The sequence below is a fragment of the Wasmannia auropunctata genome, unplaced genomic scaffold, assembly GCF_000956235.1.
Source record: "Wasmannia auropunctata unplaced genomic scaffold, wasmannia.A_1.0 LD336063.1, whole genome shotgun sequence".
NCBI lineage: Eukaryota > Metazoa > Arthropoda > Insecta > Hymenoptera > Formicidae > Wasmannia > Wasmannia auropunctata.
In genome coordinates this window covers 670,935-690,303 of record NW_012026827.1, presented here as the reverse complement: position 1 = coordinate 690,303, position 19,369 = coordinate 670,935, and the positions used below count along the sequence as shown (strand labels likewise).

Genomic DNA, 19,369 nt, shown 5'->3' with positions numbered 1-19,369 from the left:
TTCTGCATGGTTTCTCGATATTTTATAGCTAGAACGTTTGATACAGATAAATTTAATTATAAACATCTGATTTGTAATTTTGTGCTTGCATCTAACAGATTCCAATTTATTGGCAAATTTTTTTATGTTTTGACCCGCGTATCTATTGCACGTCTGCAAAGTTAAGTATAAAATTGATGTCGATTTTGTCCGTTTTGTTTCGGACAAATATTGCTTCTGCATGCAACTCACGTGTCAACCGGACGCTTATTATGCGCCGAGTCATTCCGTGACAAAGAGGAATAGCGTTTTAAGGCACTTTGCTACGTGGAAGGTTAAACGGGGTTTTCGAAAATGTACATTTTGTCACCGACCTATTATCGTTTATTGCAACAAGCGGGATTAGCTGCCCGTTAGTCCTTGAAACGTGCGTCGCGTGCACTTTTTCGCGGCCGAGAGAAGCTATTAAGAAAGAGTCGCCTAGGAGGAACAGTTGCGCGATTCGAAGAAAGTCCATACGGCGACCCGAATTTTATGATCCACCTTTCTAAATCGACCTCTAGATCGTATTGCCATCAGCCCGCCGACAGGGCCGGCTTAAGCCAACACACATCCTTGCACACCTTCTAGCTTAAAAACAGGATGAGCTCCTGACATATCGGATTTTATCGAGTGAAAAACAAGAATGTAACAGTGCCCAGAATATTAATAGGATGATGAAGGTTCCCGGCTTTAATTTCGCCGCGAGATATCTTACGCCGGTCCTGCGCGAGATTTTTCCTTGTGCGATAAATTCGTAAAAGCAATTCTCCGTCACGGGGTGAAAAAAATATCATGCCTATATTTGTCGTAATCCTCTTTCTCTTTATAAATAAATTACTTCATATCGCTCGTGCTGGGTTACAACACTTGTATCTCCAAAAATTAAGATTCAACTTAATATTATATTCCTCTCTCTTCTTTCATTTTTTATGTTCATTTTAAAAGAGGTCAAAGTGATTTTAAAGCCGCGAATAAAAATAGCGAAGATGACTAATCCTGCCAAAAGAATAATTTATTTTTTAATTAAAAGGTTTCTCAGTTCCATTGAATATAAATTAATAATAATTTTTAAGGAAGGAAGAAACGATCGATTTTTGCATAGCTGCAGTGCAAAAATATTTCGTACGATTAATTTTGACATATATTTTATTGCATTCGTTTTTTTTTTATTATCTTTTATTGCGCCGGTTTAATGCCGAAAAATCGTTTATCATGCTGAAACATAGCCCAGCAATCATACATCTTCAACGTTGTTTGCGTAAAAGCGTCACGACCGTGCTCGCGCGTCGTTTATCTACGAGGAAGCTATCGATGTGGTGTGCGACCAAATGATCATCATAGATCGTGATCTACTTGACATCCCGGAAATCTGTCACGGATAGTTTCACGTTTTATTTATCCTCCTGCACACATTTCTCCGTGACAGCCACGTAACTTTACTACCGCTTATTACGTCTCGCTCGGCGACACGCGACGATACGCGACGCTCGTAATTGCAATTAGAGTACGTCGGCGAAATTGCAAAGCTCGTTTTCCTCACTCTCGTGAAGGTATGTGCACGCGAATTGGAATCGATTTTGATACGTAAGCTCTGCAACAAGTTGAAACTGTTTGCTCCAGATAACTGCCTCTTCGATCATTACTGTTAAAGCAATATTTTCCCGGAATGCCGACTGCACCTAGGTATCGTTTTATGATCGCCCAAATGGGTGACCACCTTGTCACGCTTTCGTGAAGAAGAGCGATGCGTCTCTTCGAACGGTTGCGACGGTTAGAAATCGCCGGTGAAATTTAATTGTTTGCCTTAGAGATATAAATCACACGGGAAAATGGAGCAGGTTGCGCTATCATTTTTCGGTCAGCTTGTACATTAATCATGAGAACTTGGCTAATTGCATTTCGTCAGATATTTATATATATATATATATATTTTTTTTTTTATTTATCATCAAATATTCATTTAATCGAACTTTCCTGCGTATTTTTCTAGAGAGAGAGAGAGAGAGAGAGAGAGAGAACTGTAAATTCTGAACGAGGTACATATCAACACGTAACATTTTTCATTTAAAATATACCATCTGAAATTTGTCCACTTGGCTCCCGAGAGAGTTACATGTTTATGTCGACACGAGAGTATGGATGTTTTCCGCATTGGACTGGACCTGCGGACATCTCGCAAATCGACATTTAACGGCCGTGCCTTTTTTAATGGTCAATCTTTAATTTTTATAAACCTTGCGCAAGTTATTCTCGTATCGGCCGATCGAATACCGGCTCCGATACGTGCAGGCTCCGAGCGCCGCGGTTTTCGAGGAATTCCTGATTTTGTAACTCCCTGGCGGCCCGGGGACGACCTTGCCTCTTGTCACTTTCACCAGTTCGTCCGCAGGGTCGGACGAGTTGGTGGTACACGGTCCTCTGGATGAAGGACCAAAAGTGGAGCAAAAATGAGAAAGAGAGAGAGAGAGAGAGAGAGAGAGAGAGAGAGCGAGAGAGAGAGGAGCAGAATGCGACTGCAGCCACGTGCAAACGTCCGTTTGGACCAATGAAACTGTGCACGCGTGTGCACGCGTGTGTGCACGCATGTGTGCAAGCGTGTGTGCACGCGTGTGTGCACGCGCACACGTATGTGCACACGTGCGTGCCACGATGGGAGGGAGCGGTCGACCTTGCCCCTGAGGAGGTGCGTTGCGATGTGCCGGAGGACGGAGGAGCGCGGTCAGAGTGTCCCTAGGACATGCGATCGATCCGCGAAATTCATATAGCACTTCGCCGGGGGATCATTGACGATTTCCTGAATCGGACCTACGCGACCTCGCGGCATTTCGCGCGACGAGAAAAAACGAACGCGCGAATCTTATGGAATGTTATTGTGTCTTGCGGGAGAGAGAAAGAGAGAGAGAGAGAGAGAGAGAGAGAGAAAGAGAGAGAGAGAGTAAGAGTGAGAGTGATAAAAAGTATTGAGGCGTGAGAGAAGAGGCGCTTCAGTTTTCAGAAAGTCTCGCTTTCGCCTTGCCTACTTTGCATCTAAATCGTCATTAGATTAGATTTTGCAGCCGCTTCGTGTATAGTCAAATGAGACAAACTTCCACGATGAGAAAACGGTTTGCCGACTTAAATGACTTTGCTTTCGATAAACACGGAAAGATTCATGATGCGTCGGTTATTTTCGATGTGGTGGCCGTTAACGGCGACGAGGAAGGAGAGGAGAGAGAGAGAGAGAGAGAGAGAGAGAAGGAGAGAAAGAGAAGGAGAGAGTGAATAGAGAAACGCTGTTCTCGGACTCTGTCCCTGAGAAGTTCGGGACACGCCGATCTTATCTATCGCTCATTTAGCTGACGTGGATTTTCTGGAGGTCCGCGGAGGGACCTCAACACAGCTCGGAGGGGGATGGGGGGGGGTGAGGGGAATCGTGTCCTCGCGCGGCTGAAAGCCTCGAAAGACTGGACGGACGGAGACGACGGACGAAGCGGTTTACGTGCTGCATGGCAGCTCGAGGGCACATAACACGGTCTCGCGCGCCGGGAACTTTCACTGTCAAACGTCGTACGTCATGTAATCCAGGGCCGAAGTCGGTGATGCAGCGGGGACGGCGGCGGATGAGGAGGAAGAGGAGGAGGAGGAGGAGGTGGTGGATTTCGTATTATCCGCGCGCGATCTCGGGAGGATTCGTCCCGCCGGGACCGACCGATCGACCGGGTTGTATTCTCGTATGTGCATAAGTATGAGAATGACCCCGCTTGCGCGAATAATGCGACGGTGTCGCAACGGACACGACTGAAAAATCCCGTTACGTTGTGGTAGATTGCGGTACGTTTACGGTCGGCGATTTTTAGCATCATCGTCTGTTTGTACAATGTCTTATGTTCGATCCTATAATTGCATCGAACGTAAAGAAATTTTGCTAAGAGATAAGTCTAAAATTTAGCTAAATGTAGGTCTACACTCTACATATATACTGCACGGAAAGAACGATTTTGTTGAAAGATCTGAAAATTTTGCCAAAAACAGATTTGAAAATAATTTTTTGTTGAATGAGTTGAATCATCAAAATAATTTGTTGTAATGTTAAAACTGATAAGCATTGCTATAATTTTGATATTCTAGCAATCACTTTGACTTTCGCACAAAATTATTTTGAATATTGAAAATTATTTTTAGATCTGGATTCAGTAAAATTGTTCTTTCCGTGTAGATAAATAATTTTGTTGAAACCAAAATAATTATGTCGCAATCTCAATATTATTGATGAGAATGATGAGCAATGCTGCAGAAACATTTTGATGTTTTAGCAAGCAGTTTCAATTTCCAACATAATTATTTTGGTGAGTCAACAAAATTATTTTCAGATCTGCAGAAGAATTCCATTAATTTTAGTATCTTTTAGCAAAATCATTCTCTCCATGTAACTTTCATGTATTTATCCCTTGAACATTTGCGATTAGACAGATTAATCGATACGGATCTGCACACATACAATAGAATTGAAATGTCTTTCGCCAATCCTGTCGCTATTTATAATTTTGATGTTATCTTTGTCATTAAAATTTATGGTTCTATACTACTAGAGATGATTGCAATCATCATCAAGTAACTGATTGATGACTTTTAAGTCAGCGTTGCGTTTAATAACCGCGGTACTTGACTGTTTAATTCTTCAGGCAAGAAGACAAGGGAGGCACAATCCGCCGCAATCATAATCCACTTTTGTCCGTGATTCATCGGATAATCGCGAACGCATATTCGTGGCTAAGAAAATCGCGTAACGCTTATGCGCTTTATTCAATCCGGCCGATTATGCGTCGCCTTCTGGCTCGAGTCTCCTCTCTCTCTCTCTCTCTCTCTCTCGTAAGATCCTCCGGCGGATAATAGGAGGTGTCGTAATAAACGTATAGGTATCCCGTTACACCTTCGACGTACATTCAGTGACATTAAAAAAAGAAGAGAGAGAGAGAGAGAGAAAAAAAGAGAGAGAGAACTCTTCGAGTGGGGAGAACACGATGTTAATGGGGAGTTGAAAGTTGAAAGCGACAGTGGAAGATGCTGAGGTTCTCTCGAATTCAATTTCGTTTTCATCCACGAGTCAATAATGAAACTGTATCCCTTCATCTCGATACTTTACACAGAGACGTGTCTATAAATATCAACGATCTACGAATATAATGTGTCGCGATAAATTCTCCGCGCTGATACAAATGTACCGATAAAAAAAAATAATCAGATAGGCGCGCGCACCTCGAAATACAAATGGGTTAATTAAGAAAATACATTGATTATCTCTTCCACGATCTCAGAGATATTGCGACGTTAAATAGAGATATCAATCGTGAGCCCCATTAATCGAGTGCGGCGGTCGCATAAACCTCCGGGTCGCACGCTCTCATGCCTTTCACTACGAAAATTCTTCCGATATCGTGTCCCGATCGCCATTAAAACGCATGAAAGAAATGAAAGAAACCCGGCCGGCGGAGCGGGCCGATAACAAGGACGGCGCCGCTCGATCGATCGCGAGAAATTCGCGCGCTCTCGTGACACTGACGAGACGCGGTCTCGAGGTCGCGTAATGCACTTCGCCGCTGGCGAACCAACGATCGCTTAATCGATCTTCCGGTCGCGTCCTTGCCTGTCTGCTGGAAAGGAAGAAAGCCTTGGGTTAGCCGGAAGAGCTGTTGACGAAACGGGATCGGTGAAACTGCTTTCCCTAATGCTATGCTCGTCTGTCATCTCCAGCAGCCAACTATCACGTGCCGTATCCGCGATTCTTTTTCTTTCCGAAGACTCGTATACCTCGTATACGTCGCGGTGTCTCTTTCTGGTGAAAAGCGGACGGAATGTGCGTGGGTAACTCGGCGAGGTGTGGCAAGTGTACGATATGCAGCTTACTCGGAGAATTTTCGAACTACCGATTCAGCGACGAGCACCCGTGAACCTGTGGTGGAGGAGGAGGAGGAGGGGTCGCTGGATTCTCTGCTTCGTCTTTCATTTCGCGCAGCGGCTCGGATTTCAACGAGACAATGAATAAAGTAGTTAATTAAGTCTGCTGAATATGATAGCGTAATTGAACACCGGAAAAAAAAAAGGAAGTCGAAGGGAGCTCGAGTTAACGAGGTCGCGCGAGGCAGCTAAACTTGTTCGCTATTTTCGAGCAGCAGGTTCTCTACCGGCGCGGCGGGTGAAAACGCCTCGCAGCGCCGGCTCGCCTTTGCCACTCTGAAATCTGCATAATCACTTTCCATCGAGATTAGATTTTCCCTTGCCGAGGGGAAGGGCGGATCTTACCCGCCGCGCGGGATTTTCCAGCAGATTGAATTGGCTCACATGCACATACCGCGAGGGGGGCGGGGGTTCCACCCGGCAATTTAATATCCCTCGTTACGCGGACTTGCGGCTTCGCCACAATTATCCCCGTTATTCGGCTCGGAGTATAATCGGTCCGCTCGCGATAATCGAGTCCCGGCGTATATTCGACTCGGAATCGGGGGAGTGGGGAAGGGAATTTCGCTCGTCCATGCGGAACGCCTCGTGTAACGCCAGTAGCGGGATACGGTTTATTATTACGCTCTCTACCTGTCTTACGTCGACGGCGTTACATTAATATCGCGGCAACGCACCGGAACACGCCGAGCCGAGCGAGAAGCGCCTGTCGCCGGTGCGACAATGTCGTAAATTTACAGCGATGTTTTGCAAATCGCCGTTTTTATCGCCGATTTCTACACGTCGGGTCCGCACACGCGTGCCGACACACTTCGGGTGCTATCCGGTCATTTTTATCAATTATGATGGTGCAATTAAGCGCAATTGACAACAGCCTTCGATAGCTCAGTTGGTAGAGCGGTGGACTGTAGTTGTTTATGCAAAAAATGAGACATCCATAGGTCGCTGGTTCAAATCCGGCTCGAAGGAGATCTTTTCTTTTAATTCCGTTATGATATGCTTTTAATTAATTGAGCACCTCTGAAGAAGCAAATCACAAGCCTTCGATAGCTCAGTTGGTAGAGCGGTGGACTGTAGTTGGCTAATTAATTAAGCAAAAAGAGACATCCATAGGTCGCTGGTTCAAATCCGGCTCGAAGGAATTCTTTTACCTTCTTTATGGTGGCCTTTTTAATTAATTAGGCACCTCTGAAGAAGCAAACCGCAAGCCTTCGATAGCTCAGTTGGTAGAGCGGTGGACTGTAGTTGTTAATTATTAATGCAAAAAGAGACATCCATAGGTCGCTGGTTCAAATCCGGCTCGAAGGAAATCTTTTTATTATTCGCTGCAAATTTTATAAGTCTAATGTCAAATAGAGATTAATCATTAAATTTAATCGAATTGGATCATTTATTTGAAGAAAATAATTTAATTTTTGCTAAGAACACATTTGTTTTTATTTATTTCTATTTTTTGTTTTTATTTTAATTATTTTCGGTTACGCAGAAACTATTTCTCGTAAATAAAATACGTATTTTCGATAGCTTCATCGACAGAGTGATGGAATATTTTTTTAAAGCAAAAATCGTAGATTGCTACGTTAAACTCAACCGTAAAAATTTTTGTGAGATATATGTCAATTCTTTATTTTATATATAGCTACGATATCACACTCTTATTTATAGAAGTGATATCCAAGATATTTTAGAAATAAATGGTCAAACTTTAGTAACATATTTTACTTATAAACTTGAAGAAAAGTTATATGAACGTACATGAAAATATTTCTGAACTTATGGTCACTGCATTAGTTTTTTTATCTTTACAGTGAATACCATCTGATTATAAAGTTTGGCTAACTATCTCTAAGACACCCTATATATGTATACGCACTCTTCAGCTCAATTAGTAGAATGGTGGACTGTAGTTACTCATATTTAAATATAGCATTCATAAATGGTTTAAATCCGGCTTGAAAGAATTTCTTTACTACCTTCCTTCCAAGAACTTTCTTTTAAAAGTATTTAACATCCTATGCAACGTTAATGAAAGTTTAACAGGTTATTATTCATTCTTTTATAGGCGAATACCTGCATTTTCTATATCTTTAATAGCTTCATAGAATGGTGGGCTGTAATTGATTATTTTCTTCAGAAGATCCATAAGTCACTGGTTTAGATTCGTCCTGAAGGATACTTTTTCATATTATATCATCTTAATTTAAATATATAATAACGCAATGCGTAAATATTTTGTTTTAATAGTTATAGACAACGTCTTTTAAAAAGATCTGGCTAATTTAAGTAAACTTCTCCATGAGCCTTCGATAGCTCAGTTGGTAGAGCGGTGGACTGTAGAGGTTTAGAGCTCCGTTCAGAAGAAATCCATAGGTCGCTGGTTCAAATCCGGCTCGAAGGAAATTTTTTTGGCGGTGAAAAACCGCCAATACAATATGAAGTAGATCTTGGTATTTGATAAATATATTTTGATAATATATTTTCAGACACCAAGATCCCCTTTGTGCGGTGTTCGTGTTCTTTTCACCTTATTGTTAGTTGTTTGAAACATTCTACGGTCCATTCAGATAATTGTTTTTTTTTAATTAGAATAAATTCGCAAACATCCTTGGTTTGATTGTATTTTTACAACAATAATGGCATCATTCTACGTTTTATCCATTTTACTGAAATTAAGCTATTTTTTTATATAACAATTTTATATAACAATAGAGCCTTCGAAGATATCATATTACATTCTATTTGTATGTACATTGTCATTGAGAGTTAAAATTTCTTGTTACATAATAATTTATTTATTTAAAATATTAATTTTTACACTGACATAAAAATAAAAAATGCGATTATGTATTTTATTCTATCTATACGTCGCAAATTTATCAGTTTGTTTTACATTTGCAGCTCGCCCAGCACAAATATCTGTTGTTTACGCTAAGCGGATTTTATTTTTAAATCATCCGTCACGATATCATCGGGCCGAGTGAAATTGAGCATTGCGAGAAAATCTCCGGGCCCCGCCTCCGATCTCGTCGAGCAAGGAGAATTTCAATTAACCGCGCGGAGAGATAGACCGGCAACGATGTTTATCTGCATGCGACTGACTGAAAACAAGCCGCGGCAAACAGATAGACGAATATCTGGCCGCGTCACTCGCCTTCCGTCACCCACTGACCTAGTAGGAGTCAATTTCACCGACTCATGCCGATCGTTTCATCGTTCGGCTTGGTATCGAGGCGCGCCAGCCCGCGCCGTGCCGCGCCGCGAGCCGCGCGCCGACCGGAGAGTCAGAAGTTATTAAATATTCCATTATCGGGGATTCTTGCACTTGCGAGCGGCTTAACGGGTCCGGTCCGCTTTGTTTCAGGTCGGATCTCGTTATATGCTACAGCACCACCGGAAGCGCCACCAGAAGCGGCGGTACGCTGCCTTCAGCTTCCGAAATTGCATTCCCCTATATCCTTGTTCCCTGCGCCGCGCCGGAGCGTATTATTATTAATAATGCAACGTACGCGATTTTGCATAGAGCGAACTGCGCAGTTGCACGGCTTGTATACACTTATCGACATGCAGACCGTTTCAAGTTGCTCGAATTGTATCCTCCTAGCACATTACATCTGCAATTCGGAGGCTCAATCCTCAAGACGTGAAAATATTCATGACAAACATTTTAGCCGCGTTGGAACGTGTGACGTAATGAGAGTAATTTATTTTCACGTGCATTAAAATTGGGCCGATACATCCAACTGAGTCATGTAACATTGCATAAAAGCACTTAACGTTTCGGAGCAATCAAGCGTCTTTGTGTAATCATGTGCGGATCACGTTCGCACCGAAGCGACAATATCGCTTTTAGAACTAATACCGGTGCGATAAACTTAGGGGGGCGGGGGGAACTTAATGACAGTTCTCGCTCGAGTCCATGAAAGTTTTATCGTATATCCACCGAGGATAATCGATCCGGTGCGGCGAACGCGATTAATACCCGGTGGCGCATCTGGAAGACGCGCGCACGTGATTGTGGCATCTGGACGGCGCCGCGCCATTAGGCGTGTTTCGTCTTTAAACAGCAACGGCCTTGCCGCGGCTCCGCGAGACACTCAGCTTTCTCTACTTTCGCTTATGCGCGAGATTTTCAGGTTTGCCGTTTAGCGCCGTTTGCTCCGCGTTCCGAGCACGGGCGCCGAGAGAAGAGGAAAAAATTCGGCCTATCCCGGTACGAAATGGATCAACGCCGCCTTCCCGCGACTCCGCTCATTAAAATGCTGCTCGCGAAGTCCTCGTGTCCAGTCCATTAAATCGCATTGTATTCAGAGCAATTAGCGAGATTATTAATTTACACTGGAAAGAAAAATTTTTCGGCCGCGATCGCGCTCGGTGCTAAAGAATTGAATGGTATAATGTAATCCTAATCAGGATTAAATGTAATGTCCCTCTCTTTAAAATAACATTGATTATTTATAACATATTAGTTCGTTTTAATTACCGCAAAATTAATTACCGTTTAATCAATTATATATAAATATTAACTGTTACATAATATTTCAATAGGTCTGTTATTGCCTAACAAATTTCTAAGGATTGTTTCCACCGATTCCTGACATCTAGCACAGAAAGAGATGTTACGAGACATACTATCTTTAAAGGATACCGCCTTTGTGTTGCGAAAACTATTAGCGTGCCTTCCGCGGATGAATGGAATTTGAACGTGGGTGCACCTCCCATTCGCGTGACGCAGAAAAATTATCTGACGAAGACTTTATACCGCGAGTAGAAGTGTGGATGTACGTCGATTATGCGAGTAGGCATTTGAGAGAGACCTCGTTTATGGTTGCCATGACATATTCTGCGGAAACGTGTATAAATATTTGACATATCGTCCTTTATATTTTCGTGTAACATAAAACTAACAATAATTACGATACATCGTGTGCAACCTTTCATTTACGATCGCGATTGAGGTACCTGTTGCTCGCGGAATAAAAGTTCCATCAGCGGCGGAATTCACCTGACGTTGATTAACCTCGTCTCGAAACGGCGCTCAAACGGCGACGAAAGAGAGGCTGCTGCATCGGAATGCAACCGTCGGCGGCCGGTTGGTATTTCACGAGGTTACCATTATTTTTTTCTCCCATCCCGTCCTTTCTTTTTCCCCGATTCGCCCCGATCCCGTAGGCAGGGAATAACGGTGGGACGGCGCGGCATGCGAAGCGGCGTATTTTGTTTGTATAATAAAACGCGAACGTGCGCGCGCGCGCGCTCGCATGTAACGACAGCGTAACGCCATTAATCTGCCTTAATTTATAGATAGGTGAGACTTGGTGAGCGTTCGTGAGATAGAAGAATAGCGGACTCGTCGTAATTCTGTTTTCAGCAGCGAGCTGTTATAAATGCGCGCGACGCGCTCCTCTTCACTTTTACGAGATTTAATTCGAAGTTTCGCATGGAAGCTCGCGTGCAACGTTGTTATAAATAATTGCATATTCCCGTTTGGGATGTATAATTATTTGCCACGCCTCTAATTACCGGCGAAAAAAAAAATAATAAAACTCCAAACTCTCATCCACCTCGCTGTAATTAGTCGGCTTTTTTAATCATGAATAACGAAGATATGTAAATATAAATATACTTTCTCAGCACATGTATGCTACTTCAACGCCTGTTTAATTAAGAATTTAGATATATCAAAAACTTGAAATATATCAAATTGGACGGGTATAAACTGTCATAATCGATAGCTTCTCAATAATGCAGGGCTCTTATCGTCACTGTCACCGAAAATTCGGAATTCAGTGTTCGAAATACGGAGCGCTTTCTTGAATTCTCGCTTTCGGGGATCCTCTCGAGGATCGACGGAGGATCAGCTCGTCCTTAATTCATCGCGTCATCGATACCCGCCGCCACGGTGAATCGAAATCAGATCAAGGCCGCGACAGTCGCGACACGCGAGTGAGATTTTCAGTGCAATTACGAAATCGGAATGAGTGCCTCTCCATTGTGGCGCATAAATTGAAATACGTTCTTTGCATCTCGCGATGGTGCACCGGCCGTAAAACTTCTGACGAATATCGAACGAAGATGTTCTTTTTCCACCGGAGACGGATGACCGGCCTGAGAAAAGGACGCGGCGGGACTCGTCCTCACGCGGGGAGGAGTTTTTGCGATTCGCAAACAAGATTTCTCTTCAACGCTCGCACACACGCGGTAGCGGATGTTTTCTCCGCAACGCGTTCTGTATCGCGCGATTTTAACGAGGCACATTAATTCCAATTAACTTCAGAACGAGCGCGCGCGCGCTTTAAAAGCTCCCTCGGAGCGCGGCTCTATAACTAACGACCAAGTAATGGGAAAATTAATGAACGGATGAATCTCCGTCCACCCGTGCTTTCGCGTTCGCGCTGTGTCTCGCATCTGAAAAATAAATTCTCCCCCCCCCCTTTTTTCCACCACCGGAATGGCGGTCAAGTTTGCGGGGCCTAAGCGTGCCCCACTTTCCAACCCATTACCGAACGATCGCAATGGTTAATGCGCGGTGAGCGAGTCCGGGGGGAGGGAGGGGGGAGGGGGAGAAAAGAAATAACGAAACAGATCTCTTCATGTGTGATTTCTCAGAATCTTTTATTCAAAGGTTCGTCGAGAACGCTACGTTGGTAGTATCACTTAGAGTTTTACAAATATACATACGCAATATTTAATTTTCATACATATATATTTATAAATTTATATATATATTTATATTCGGTACACCCTTAAAAAAAATAAGGGCACACCTCGAATCGGGGGAGCAATCGATTTGGCGATTTTCGAGGATTATTTCTGTGGGCGGGAGAGGAAGTTTGACGGGAAGAAAGCGCGTGTTTTCGCCGATAGATCGATATCGGTCGTGGCTTTCGAGGGGTATCGGGAGGATGCGAGGGGTGAAGGGGGAGGGGAGACAACGGTTATATTACATACGGAATATCCCACTCGCGGATCATCAAGCCGCCTCCATCGAAGGATCCGCGATTTCTCCTCGTGGGACGCGGGTGGGGCGCGACATTTTGCCTTTGCTTCTGCCGTTTTTTCGAGTGGAACGCGCGCGCGGCTCTCGTCATCATCGTCATCGTCATCGTCAGCGTCGTCGTTCAACGTGATCGGTCAATGTCGTCGCCGCCTCGAGGACCTCGAGGTCGTCGCCTTCGGGAGTCTATCACACAACTGCTGGCGCAGTGATGAAACGTTAGGTTTAATCGCCAGCTGATAACGAGGCACGCGCGAAAGAAGAAATACAGTAGCGATTTTCCTTTTATAACGTGGAGTGCGAATTTCGGGTATAAGACTGAAGACGAAGCTGAACGCCATTGCTGAAGGGGACATCTGTGAATGCGAAGCGGGTAGAGAGCTTCATTTTATACTCCACTCACCTTCAGTCCATTAGACTCCGTGTTATTCCAACTGAACCAAACTATAATCATCACAGATACGTCGTTCTCAACGATAAAAAGCAGCGAAAAAATATTGGCAACTATAAAACCGGAGTCTAACGGAATGACGATGATCTTTCTCCTCGTTTCTTCCATGTGTTTCGTCGCCGTAATCGCCACGCCTTGCTCTCGAAAGTCTCGAGGACGCTTGGCGCGGCGCGTTTGATCGGCGACTTCCGGCGCCGTGGTTGGACTCGCGACGCGCCTTTCGACCGACGTCAGGTTGAGATACGGGGAGGAAAGGATTTCGGCAGGACTGAGGAGAAAAGAGAAGGAGAAATTTGACTTAGACGAGAAGGAGAATCGCGCTCGGCAGTTTAGAAGAAGCCGTCACCGGTCGGGTCGTTCACCCAAGGGTAGTTGTTGGGACAGCGCACGCAACTCTGGAGGTTGATGGTCTCGCCGGGCACCTCCTTCGAGGTCAGTTTGCAGGTGTGGGGCACCCAGCACGCCGGCGGTCCCTCCACCGAGCACTTCTCCCGCCAGGGCTCGAAGGTCTTCGACTCGGTGATAGTGCGCGGGTTCTGGATCCACTGGATCACCTGGGTCATCGTCACGAAGTACACGTCATTGTGGCTCTGCAGGATCTCGTCGATCCAGTACAAGAAGGCGTCCAAGAACTCGGGATTGTTCTTCAGCCAGGCGGCGTGGAAGTAGAGGCCGAGGGGCGAGCGATTCTGCTCGTAGTGACGGTCGAAGTTGTGATTGAGGAAGTTGTAGAACTGATCGCCGGTCAAGATGTTGCTGCACGAGTCCACCATGGCGCAGCCGGGCAGATACTCGTCGTTTTGCGGATCCTCGCGCCGATCCAGCTCGTTCATCACCATCTCCCATACGGCGTGTGACCTGCGAACAATTATTCGATCATACTTAAGATGACCGTCGTTAAAGAACTTTTTATGATCGGGATTGATGTGTTCACCTGGTGGGGCAGTGCTGAAGATTTCCGTGGCAGCGATGCGGCATCCTGAAGTACATGGTGTACGGCCACAGCGGGGGGTTGTTCAAGGCCGCGGTGATGGTGGAATCGTACAGGAAGGCCTGCTCCTCCATCATGGTGAACTGATTGTTACCGCCGACCCGTAGATACGGCGCCCTCACGCCGACCACGCTGTTGTCCGTCAGATTCGCGAACTTCTCGGCGATGATCCTCATGCCGGCCATCTCCTTGGCCCAGTCGTCGACGGTCGCGTCCGACCAGAAGCGCTCGTCGTCGTTGTGCCTTACCCCAAAGTTGTCATGTAAGAATTACGTAGTGACCGTGTTCTGAATTTAAACAATTGTGACTATGGTCATGAGCGACATGACATGACAGGTAGGAGCAGGTGTACTCGTGAACCTGCCCTTCAATTTACGAACTCGTGAACCTGCTCGTCCTGGGGGGAAACCATGCGCACGAACGAGACCATGGGTCTCTCCGTGGTAACTTCGCGAAGAATATCAAAATCGGGGGCGGACGACTCTCTAAATGGCATGTAAATGAGAGAAATGGCAGTGTTAACAGAAGGAGTTGATTCTTACGAGATTGAATGGACGGCGATCTCGTGGCCCTTCCTGTGCATCTCCTGGACCGCGGAGTAGTTGGTGTACTTGTGCGACACGAAGAAGGTGGCCTTTATGTCACAGCCGTTCGGATTCTTGCGTTTGCTGTTAAAGATTTCTTTGTAGAGGCCGATGTTGTTGTTGTTGATGGCGTCGTCGAAGGTGATCGTGACCATCTGGGGAACGTCCTTGGACGGGAGGTCGCCGGGTATCGTGGTACCGTCCTCCGAGCAGAAGCAGTCGGGCAGGATACACACGGCGGGATCGCATGGTGGAGCTCTATTGGGATCGTTGTCCATGTCTGGAACATTGAAAAGATTGCAACCGTTTTGAGTAAAAAAAAAAAATATATATATATTTTTTTTTTAAGAAACTTTACGATCGAGAGAGGGAAGTGTCGCTCGATGTAGAGCGCCACTAATTTCCTTCAACATCAACCTACCGCAAATGTTTTCGTCGGAGCCGTCAGTGCAGTCCTTCTCTCCGTTACAGAAGAGACCCCTCTCGATACAAGATCCGTCACCGCACGCGAGATAGCCGTCTTGGCAGAGCGGCTCCTCGGTGTAAAGCAGGGGCTTGGCCTTCCTCTCTTTGTTCTTTAGCTTGCAATTATTGACGGAGTCCTTCCAGTCGCAGGTCTGCTTGTCGATGTCGAAGTACAAGCCGGCCGGGCATCTGATCGCCTGCAGACCGGAACTCGTGCACTGGATGACGTCGCGGCAATTGTCACCCTCACCCGCGACCAATCTGAACCACTCGCCCGCATCCTTGTCCTTACAGATCTCGCTCTCGAAGCTCTCTTCCTTCTTCTCCTCTTGCCGCTTAACTCGGATCGAGCCCTCTGAAAGAAAACGGCGCGGTTTGATAAACATTTTATGTTGTCCAGCAATTAATTATTTGTATTTAATAATATTTTAGATCTAAGAAACACATATTGTTAGTTAATACAATAGAATAAATTTGCATCTAAAAGAAGACAGATTATAGTAAGTACTTATATAGCATTTCCGTTTATCACAATTATTATAACAAAACAACTATTTATAAATAATCGTATTAATATTTCTATAATTATGTTGCTAATAAAATGTAATTCGTTAAAACATTTAATTTTCTCGTGTATTAAAAAAGACATAGGAAACAAGATAAGACTTGCCCAACAATCTTGCGAACTTAAAGATATTATAAATTGATATTTCAATCATCAAGTCTTTAGAGACATTATTCAGAATTTCTTCTAAAAAAATAGTCTGTCAGAACGCTCGATCCCGTTGGTCCCCCGGGCTCGCGAGATAACTTTGTGACGGAGCGACAAACAGGGAAAGTTGTGCCCCCACCCGCGCCATTTTCAGAGGTTCGGGGCACGGCAGTGACGTCACCCATCCGGGACCGACCGGACCGAGAAGCTTTCACGCTCTAATCTCTTATGCAACCTGTCGTCCCGATGATCGGCTCGGCTATACAAAATTATTGCTTCTGCCGCCGCGAGCATTGCTTGTCTGCGACGTGGAAAAAAAAGGAGATCCAGCTATAGGACCGCGGGGTAGAAAATACAAGAATAGATTAAGAAAATGCCAAGCGCCAGATTGCAGTGGCACTTTCGCCATCTTGAATGGCTATACGCGATCTCACGTGTCCACCTGTGAGATATCCGAGATATTTCTCATTAGAAACGCCTCGTATATTAATCTTCGCAATTGATCAGAATTCCTTAGATATTTATTCCTGATTTCTTTCTATAAGATACATATGTACATGTATTTCTCATAATTTAATTGATGTATGACTTTAATTAATCGAGATTCTTATCGGCGCTTTGGAAAACGTACGTTCAACATCGTCTGTGATACCGCGAATTATTTCCGGTAAAATCGGATTCTTAGCAATTCTCGTGTAATTCATAAAGAAGGCGATGACTAAATGTAACATAAAAAATAATTAATGTATTTAATCGGTGGAAGAATCTCGGATCGCGCGATTCTCGCGAGTCTATAAGAATCTCCTATACACATCACGATCGACGGTAACGCTTGGAGAACTCTCACATGCTGCCCCGCCACCGGGGAATACGCGAGCCGCATATAGCCGATCGACGTGGAACGATATCGGCGACGGCGAGAGAGCTGAGCAGAGAAATCTGTTACTCACCGGCAAGGACGAAAGCTGCTACCAGGAGCAGCACCAGCGAGGACCTCATGCTCGTCCTGACCCTCGGCGGGGAATGCAACTTCCTCTTCTCGACCACGTCGTTGCTGTCGTCGTTTTGCCACGAGAGCCGCTTCCAGGGTGTCACCCAACTCTTTACCCCTCAATCACTCCCGGTCAACTGAACGCTTCGAAACGCTTACAGTTCAGGAAGGGATGAAAGGGAACCGATCCAGGGGTGGGGTGGCGACGTTGGCAACGTATCCGTTCACCACTTCCGGGGCGGGGTAGGGCGCGCGGGAGAGGGGAGTGGGGGTCAAGTGCTGAAGCGCAGGGCTCCGATTCTTCACGGAGGGAGACCCTCTTAGGCTAGAACTCGGCCGCGCGAGACGCCCGCAACGGCGAATGGGTCCTCTTCGTGTAACGGCACACGGATCGGGGCGAGGACGAGTGACGCGTCAAGGACGCGGACCTTGAAGGTGTAGGTACCGCTCACGGACTGGCTGAGGCCCGCCACCGGACGGGCCTTATATTGCCACCACCACGACGGTGCCGCGAACGGGTCCCCTCTTTCTCATCTTTGAGCATTGCCGCCCGCGTATATCGTACCTCCGCCGCGTGATCCAGGAACGTACGTATCGAAACCGCCGGGACACCTCGTTTTCTGAGGACACTCTCGAGCATGATATTACCGCCGCCTATAGGTACTTGAGTTAAGAATCGCGAATCCAACTGGAGATGGAGCGAGAGCGCCTTTCAGAATATGCCGCGAACAATTGCTGGCTCGACGACGGCACAGTCGTTTAATATTCAACGTGAATCTTACTTCTCACCTTGAAAGCAACGTAACTCTGTCGATCGATATGATAACGTTCGAATAACGTGATGATTTTGGGAAAATTAATGGAGTACGTCATGACAGTGTAAAAACTTATACCGGCAGCGACAGTGTGAGTTTTTTTTCTATCGCGCCCTGGGACGCAGATTCAATCCCGCAAAGCTATATCTGAATCTAGATATCTCCTTGAAGATATTTTGATCTATGACTATCATTAATCGCGCGTCCGCTCGCAGGAAGGGAAGAGTAATTGGTCAATAATTTCCCGGCGCGGTATGAAAGTACAAGGTACAGGCAATTCATCTGGTGTCGGTGGTAGGTTCCGAGCGTACGACCTCGACCTAGGAAACTTAAAGAGAAGTATCTCTCGCGACGCTAAGTGCTTCACGCACGTTTCCCGCATAAAAATTCCCGCGCAACGCGTAGCGTGTTGCGCTATTCTCGTCGATTTTATCTCCGTCGCCGTTAATTGAAAGTAAGTACATAAATTAAGTTTCCGCGACACGGAAATTTATAGCGAGTGATATAAGAATGCAATAAAACGATCGTACGACCGCGATCGTTATGTAGAATGTTTCTTTATGGCAGCGGGGAATGTATGTCTAACTACTTGGAAATCTTTTAAATCGCTGTGAAATTAATAAAATCGACGAATCGGAGTAATTTTTAAAATAAGCAATCAATTTTACGGTCAGAAAACAAACATTGAAAACGAGAGTCCTGATTTCATTTAGACTTCGAGCAGCGTGCTATCAATACCATTGCGTCATTCTATATCTTTATTTTACATCTAATGAATGATAGAATGACACATGGCATTGACAGGTTCGCGTTCCTCGAACGCAGTCGTAATATTTTCAAATGAGATGCGAATATTTCCGAGATTTTTTTTTTTTGCCTAAACAGGGATATTACAATCGTCGTTGGCATTTTAAAAAAGTTTACGTTGACAAGACTTGAGAAAGTGATGAGAGGTGACGTAAGTTTATCAAGGTCGAAAGAATAACGACCTCCTTCGACGGCTTTAGCATTTCGGCCGGATAAAATCAAGGTATACGCACGCGGAGTTTCAAAGATGCAGATCGGAATGTCTCGGGATTGCGGATCAGGCAGCCTCGCCGTTGAGAAAACGCCATCGGAGAAATGGACGATGGGTACTCTCGTCTCTCCTCGCGCATCGTGAATTCAATTAACGATCCTTAAACGTCTCTTGCAGTTTATCGGCTTTAAAAACCGCAGCCGACGGGGAAGCGAATCCCCTCGGATCCCCGCCCGTTAAAATTCTTCGTCTTTATTGTGTCGTGAAGCGACGGAATGTTGCAACGATCCCAGCGATTCGAGTTATCCACGAGTTCGCGATCGGTCAGCTTGCGGCTGTTCGAGCTTTCGCGCGGGTTCTATCCGCGCTTCCGGTAACTGTAATCATAAATCC

At 45.3% G+C, this 19,369-nt stretch overlaps 1 protein-coding gene and 4 non-coding genes across 5 annotated transcripts; 4 read left to right on the top strand and 1 right to left on the bottom strand.

Moving 5' to 3' along the window:
* The first annotated feature begins 6,829 nt into the window (after positions 1-6,829).
* Trnay-gua lies at positions 6,830-6,924 on the top strand. Its single transcript has 2 exons — positions 6,830-6,866; positions 6,889-6,924. It is a non-coding gene; the product is annotated as a tRNA-Tyr (tRNA).
* Positions 6,925-6,995: 71 nt separating this feature from the next.
* Trnay-gua lies at positions 6,996-7,096 on the top strand. The gene is made up of 2 exons: positions 6,996-7,032; positions 7,061-7,096. It is a non-coding gene; the product is annotated as a tRNA-Tyr (tRNA).
* A 67-nt stretch (positions 7,097-7,163) lies between these two features.
* Trnay-gua lies at positions 7,164-7,263 on the top strand. The gene is made up of 2 exons: positions 7,164-7,200; positions 7,228-7,263. It is a non-coding gene; the product is annotated as a tRNA-Tyr (tRNA).
* Positions 7,264-8,255: 992 nt separating this feature from the next.
* On the top strand, positions 8,256-8,353 carry Trnay-gua. The gene is made up of 2 exons: positions 8,256-8,292; positions 8,318-8,353. It is a non-coding gene; the product is annotated as a tRNA-Tyr (tRNA).
* Positions 8,354-12,540: 4,187 nt separating this feature from the next.
* Positions 12,541-17,595, bottom strand: LOC105450335. Its single transcript, XM_011690124.1, has 5 exons — positions 17,103-17,595; positions 15,397-15,795; positions 14,934-15,255; positions 14,335-14,634; positions 12,541-14,258 (listed from the first exon to the last, which is right to left on the bottom strand). The coding sequence occupies exons 1-5, from the start codon at positions 17,149-17,151 to the stop codon at positions 13,730-13,732; spliced, it is 1,599 nt and encodes a 532-aa protein (XP_011688426.1). The 5' UTR covers positions 17,152-17,595; the 3' UTR covers positions 12,541-13,729.
* Positions 17,596-19,369: the final 1,774 nt, after the last annotated feature.

Coding starts and splice junctions, on each gene's coding strand:
- LOC105450335 (XM_011690124.1), bottom strand. CDS start 17,151: ATGAGGTCCTCGCTGGTGCTGCTCCTGGTAGCAGCTTTCGTCCTTGCC. Junction 15,796..17,102: donor AGCAGCTTTCGTCCTTGCCG/GTGAGTAACAGA, acceptor GTTTTCTTTCAG/AGGGCTCGATCCGAGTTAAG. Junction 14,259..14,334: donor CTTCAGCACTGCCCCACCAG/GTGAACACATCA, acceptor AATTGTTCGCAG/GTCACACGCCGTATGGGAGA.